Genomic DNA, 6411 nt, shown 5'->3' with positions numbered 1-6411 from the left:
GTGTGCATTAATTGGTAAAGACTTGCAGCCTGCATTAACCATAAATACCTGCAGCAGGCCTTAATTGGTAAATATTGGCAGCATGTATTAATTGGTAAAGATTTGCAGAGTGCATTTAAAGATTTGCAGCACCCATTTATCCATAAATACCTGCAGCATGCAATAAAGATTTGCAGCCTGCATTTATAACCAGGCATTTAACCATATTTAACCAGGCATTTAACATGCAGCATTCATTTATCCATAAATTCTTGCAGCCTGTATTCATCCACAATTACTCATAGCATGCATTAATTGGGAAAAGCTTGCAGCCTGTATTATCCCTCAATACCTGCAGCGTGCATGAATTGGGAAAGATTGGCAGTGCCCATTTATCCATAAATTCCTGCAGTGTGAATTAATTGGTAAAGACTTGCAGCCTGCATTAACCATAAATACCTGCAGCAGGCCTTAATTGGTAAATATTGGCAGCATGTATTAATTGGTAAAGATTTGCAGAGTGCATTTAAAGATTTGCAGCAGGCATTTATCCATAAATACCTGCACCCTGTATTCACCCATCATTTCCCACAGCATGCATTAATTGATAAAGACTTGCAGCACCCATTTATCCATAAGTACCTGCAGTGTGCATTAATTGGGAAACATTGGCAGCATGCATTAATTGGGAAAGGCTTGTAGCATGCATTTAGAGATGTGCAACAGGCATTAACCGTAAACACCCGCAGCGTGTATCACTTTCTAAAGACTTGCAGCATCCATTTATCCACAAACACTTGCACCATGCATTAATAAAGATTTGCAGCAGGGACTTATCCATCAATACCTGCAGCAGGCATTAATTGGGAAAGATGTGCAGCCTGCATTTAACCAGGCAGTTAATCATATTTTACTGTGCATTTCACCTGCAGCATAAATTCTTGCAGCATGGATTAATTGATGCAGACTTGCAGCAGGCATTTATCCATAAATAGCTGCAGTGTGTATTAATTGGTAACAATCTGCAGCACGCATTTATCCATAAATTCTTGCAGCATGGATTAATTGATGCAGATTTGCAGAAGGCATTTATCCCTAAATACCTGCAGCGGTGCATTAATTGATGAAGACGTGCAGGGTGCATTTAGGGCTGAAGATTTGCAGGGCACATGTAGGAATAAACATTCATTGATGCAGATTTGCAGAAGGCATTTATCCCTAAATACCTGCAGCGGTGCATTAATTGATGAAGACCTGCAGGGTGCATGTAGGAATAAACGTTTTCAGGGTGCATTTAGGGCTGAAGAGCTGCATTTTAGGAGAAATTCTTGCTGCACACACATAGGGATGGAGATTTGCAGCCTGCATCTCCGGCTGAATCCTTGCAGCCTGTGGTTAAAGACAGGGGGTTGCAGTGTGTGAGGATGCAGATCTGCAGGGTGCAGCTACAGGTCGAGATTTGCAGCAGGTGAAGATTTGCAGCCTGCATTTAAGGCTTGATATCTGCAGCCTGGGCTCAAGGATAAATCATTGCAGCCTGGGTTTAAGGATAAATTCTTGCAGCCTGCATTTATGGGTAGAGATTTGCATTGTGCATATCAGGATGAATATTTGCGGCGTGTGTTTAAGGATAAATCCTTGCAGCCTGGGTTTAAGGATAAATCCTTGCAGCCTGCATTTAAGGATAGAGATTTGCAGGATGTATTTAAAGATACATATTTGCAGGGTGCATTTAAGGACAGAGATTTGCAGCATGCATTTAAGGACAAATTCCTGCAGTGTGCAATCAAGAAGAAGTATTTGCAGGGTGCATTTAAGGACAAATATTTGCAGCATATATTTAAGGAGAGAGATTTGCAGGGTGCAAGAGATTTGCAGTGTGCATGTCAGGATAAATCCTTGCAGCCTGCATTTAAGGATAAGTTTTGCAGCGTGTATATAGGGACAGAGATTTCCAGGCTGCATTTCAAGATAAATATTGGCAGGATGCATTAAAGGACAAATTCTTGCAGTGTGCATGTCAGGATAAATCCTTGCAGCCTGCATTTAAGGATAGAGATTTGCAGGATGTATTTAAAGATACATATTTGCAGGGTGCATTTAAGGACAGAGATTTGCAGCATGCATTTAAGGACAAATATTTGCAGCATATATTTAAGGAGAGAGATTTGCAGGGTGCAAGAGATTTGCAGTGTGCATGTCAGGATAAATCCTTGCAGCCTGCATTTAAGGATAAGTTTTGCAGCGTGTATATAGGGACAGAGATTTCCAGGCTGCATTTCAGGATAAATATTGGCAGGATGCATTAAAGGACAAATTCTTGCAGTGTGCATGTCAGGATAAATCCTTGCAGCCTGCATTTAAGGATAAGTTTTGCAGCGTGTATATAAGGACAGAGATTTGCAGAGTGCATTTCAGGACAAATTCTTGCAGTGTGCATATAAGAATAAATATTTGCAGCCTATATTTAAGGAGAGAGATTTGCAGGGTGCATTTAAGGATAAGTTCTTGCAGGGTGTAAGAGATTTGCGTTGTGCATGTCAGGATAAATCCTTGCAGCCTGCATTTAAGGATAAAGTTTTGCAGCGTGTATATAAGGATAGAGATTTCCAGGCTGCATTTAAGGATAAATATTGGCAGGGTGTATTAAAGGATAAATATCTGCAGTGTGCATTTAGAGAGAGAGATCTGCAGGCTGCATTTCAGGACAGAGATTTGCAGGCTGCATTAAAGGACAAATTCTTGCAGTGTGCATGTCAGGATATGTCCTTGCAGCCTGCATTTAAGGACAAATGTTTGCATAATATATATTTAAAGATAGGGATTTGCAGGGTGCATTTGAAGATAAATTCTTGCAGGCTGCAAGAGATTTGCATTGTACATGTCAGGATAAATCCTTATCCTTAAATGCAACCTGCAAATTTCTATCCTTAAATATATGCTGCAAATATTTGTCCTTAAATGCATCCTGCAAGAATTTGTCCTGAAATGCAGCCTGCAAATCTCCTTCCTTATATACACACTGCAAAACTTATCCTTAAATGCAGGCTGCAAGTTTTGCAGTGTGTATATAAGGACAGAGATTTGCAGTGTGCATTTCAGGACAAGTTCTTGCAGTGTGCATATAAGAATTAATATTTGCAGCCTATATTTAAGGATAGAGATTTGCAGGTTGCATTTAAGGATAAGTTCTTGCAGGGTGCAAGAGATTTGCATTGTGCATGTCAGGATAAATCCTTGCAGCCTGCATTTAAGGATAAAGTTTTGCAGCGTGTATATAAGGATAGAGATTTCCAGGCTGCATTTAAGGATAAATATTGGCAGGGTGTATTAAAGGATAAATATCTGCAGTGTGCATTTAGAGAGAGAGATCTGCAGGCTGCATTTCAGGACAGAGATTTGCAGGCTGCATTAAAGGACAAATTCTTGCAGTGTGCATGTCAGGATATGTCCTTGCAGCCTGCATTTAAGGACAAATGTTTGCATAATATATATTTAAAGATAGGGATTTGCAGGGTGCATTTGAAGATAAATTCTTGCAGGCTGCAAGAGATTTGCATTGTACATGTCAGGATAAATCCTTATCCTTAAATGCAACCTGCAAATTTCTATCCTTAAATATATGCTGCAAATATTTGTCCTTAAATGCATCCTGCAAGAATTTGTCCTGAAATGCAGCCTGCAAATCTCCTTCCTTATATACACACTGCAAAACTTATCCTTAAATGCAGGCTGCAAGTTTTGCAGTGTGTATATAAGGACAGAGATTTGCAGTGTGCATTTCAGGACAAGTTCTTGCAGTGTGCATATAAGAATTAATATTTGCAGCCTATATTTAAGGATAGAGATTTGCAGGTTGCATTTAAGGATAAGTTCTTGCAGGGTGCAAGAGATTTGCATTGTGCATGTCAGGATAAATCCTTGCAGCCTGCATTTAAGGATAAAGTTTTGCAGCGTGTATATAAGGATAGAGATTTCCAGGCTGCATTTAAGGATAAATATTGGCAGGGTGTATTAAAGGATAAATATCTGCAGTGTGCATTTAGAGAGAGAGATCTGCAGGCTGCATTTCAGGACAGAGATTTGCAGGCTGCATTAAAGGACAAATTCTTGCAGTGTGCATGTCAGGATATGTCCTTGCAGCCTGCATTTAAGGACAAATGTTTGCATAATATATATTTAAAGATAGGGATTTGCAGGGTGCATTTGAAGATAAATTCTTGCAGGCTGCAAGAGATTTGCATTGTACATGTCAGGATAAATCCTTATCCTTAAATGCAACCTGCAAATTTCTAAGGATAAAGTTTTGCAGTGTGTACGTAAGGATAGAGATTCCCAGGCTGCATTTAAGGATAAATATTGGTAGCGTGCATTAAAGGATAAATATTTGCAGCGTGCATTTAGAGAGAGAGATTTGCAGGCTGCATTTAAGGACAAATTCGCAAAACTTATCCTTAAATGCAGGCTGCAAGTTTTGCAGTGTGTATATAAGGACAGAGATTTGCAGTGTGCATTTCAGGACAAGTTCTTGCAGTGTGCATATAAGAATTAATATTTGCAGCCTATATTTAAGGATAGATATTTCCAGGCTGCATTTAAGGATAAGTTCTTGCAGGGTGCAAGAGAATTGCATTGTGCATATCGGGATAAATCCTTGCAGCCTGCATTTAAGGATGAAGTTTTGCAGCGTGTATATAAGGAAGGAGATTTGCAGGCTGCATTTAAGGATAAATTCTTGCAGCATGCATTTAGAGAGAGAGATTTGCAGGCTGCATTTCAGGACAGAGATTTGCAGGCTGCATTTCAGGACGAATTCTTGCAGGGTGCATACAAGAATAAATAATTGCAGGGTGTATTTATGGATAAATATTTGCAGCGTGCTTATAAGAAATATAAGAAATATTTGCAGCGTATATTTAAGGATAGAGATTTGCGGGTTGCATTTAAGGATAAATTCTCACAGGGTGCATATGGAGATTTGCAGGCTGCATTTAAGGATAAATTCTTGCAGCATGCATTTAGAGAGAGAGATTTGCAGGCTGCATTTCAGGACAGAGATTTGCAGGCTGCATTTCAGGACAAATTCTTGCAGGGTGCATACAAGAATAAATATTTGCAGGGTGCATTTATGGATAAATATTTGCAGACTGCTTGTAAGAAATATAAGAAATATTTGCAGCGTATATTTAAGGATAGAGATTTGCGGGTTGCATTTAAGGATAAATTCTCACAGGGTGCATATAAGAATAAATTCTTGCAGCGTGAATGAAAGGATAAATACTTGCAGGGTGCGCTTAAGGATAAACTTAATTAAAATATGTAATATTTGCAATACTCACAATGATTGATGCCCTTTGCTGCGGCTGCTGTGGCTTTCCCTGCGCCGAGCTGGCCGGGTCTCAGCCCCAGGGGCTGAGGGTGGGGGTGTAATTGGGGGGGGACACCCGTTTCTCCCTCCCCAGCTGGTGCTGGACTCGCAGAAGCGCGTCTTCTCCTGGGGGTTCGGGGGATACGGGCGGCTGGGTCACGCCGAGCAGAAGGACGAGATGGTGCCCAGGTTGGTGAAGCTCTTTGACTTCCCGGGGCGCGGGGCGGCGCAGATCTACGCCGGCTACACCTGCTCCTTTGCTGTCAGCGAGACAGGTAGGCATTTTGGGGCATTTTAAAGCAAATCCATCGTTATTTAGGGGAGTGTGGGGGGGTTGGGAATGCTCAGGGGGTGTTGGAACGTGATGGGTGATGTGTCCCCAGCAGGGTGAGAGGGGGGATTCTGCTCCGCTCTGGGGAGATACCCCCCACCCAGTGCTGTCTCGGGCTACGGGGACCACAAGCCCAAGTCCTCGACGGCCGCCCAAGAGGTGAAGACCCTGGATGGGATCTACACGGAGCAGGTGAGTGGGGGGAGGATGCACATGGACCCCCCCATCTAAATAAGTGGGGTGACTGAGGCCGTACACAACTCATCACACCCCTGGGCTGCTGGAGGGTGGGCATGTGGGCTCCCCCCAGCTTAAGTAAATACAAATTAGGAGATGGAGATGAGATTTTTGGGAGGAAATTCTTCACCCTGAGGGTGGTGAGAGCCTGGCCCAGGTTGCCCAGAGAAGCTGTGGCTGCCCCTTCCCTGGAGGGGTTCAAGGGCAGGTTGGAGGGGGCTTGGAGGGACCTGGTGTGGTGGGAGGTGTCCCTGCCCAGGGCAGGGGGTGGCACTGGATGGGCTTTAAGGTCCCTTCCCACCCAAACCATTCCATGATTCTCTGTTGGGGTTTGCAGGTGGCTTGTTTTTTTGGGGTGCCACCAACACCTCCCGGGAGTCCACCATGTACCCCAAAGCTGTGCAGGACCTCTGCGGCTGGAAAATCCGCAGCCTGGCCTGTGGGTAAGTCCCAGCCCCATCTTTCCCCCTCTCCCCCACCCCCCCAAAAAAAACCC

General features: G+C 42.9%; 1 protein-coding gene across 1 annotated transcript in view; it reads left to right on the top strand.

Moving 5' to 3' along the window:
• The window catches only part of RCC2 (regulator of chromosome condensation 2), a gene marked incomplete at its 5' end in the record, with an annotated part of 13329 nt that extends 6967 nt beyond the window's left edge, over positions 1–6362 (top strand). The window contains 2 exons of the mRNA XM_014960744.1: positions 5442–5622; positions 6253–6362. Coding sequence (XP_014816230.1) covers positions 5442–5622; positions 6253–6362 — 291 coding nt within the window. The remainder of the gene's footprint in view (positions 1–5441; positions 5623–6252) is intronic.
• Positions 6363–6411: the final 49 nt, after the last annotated feature.

Source organism: Calidris pugnax, unplaced genomic scaffold, assembly GCF_001431845.1.
Source record: "Calidris pugnax isolate Ruff unplaced genomic scaffold, ASM143184v1 scaffold595, whole genome shotgun sequence".
In the NCBI taxonomy this organism is placed as follows: Eukaryota; Metazoa; Chordata; class Aves; order Charadriiformes; family Scolopacidae; genus Calidris; species Calidris pugnax.
This window is presented reverse-complemented; position numbering and strand designations above follow the sequence as displayed.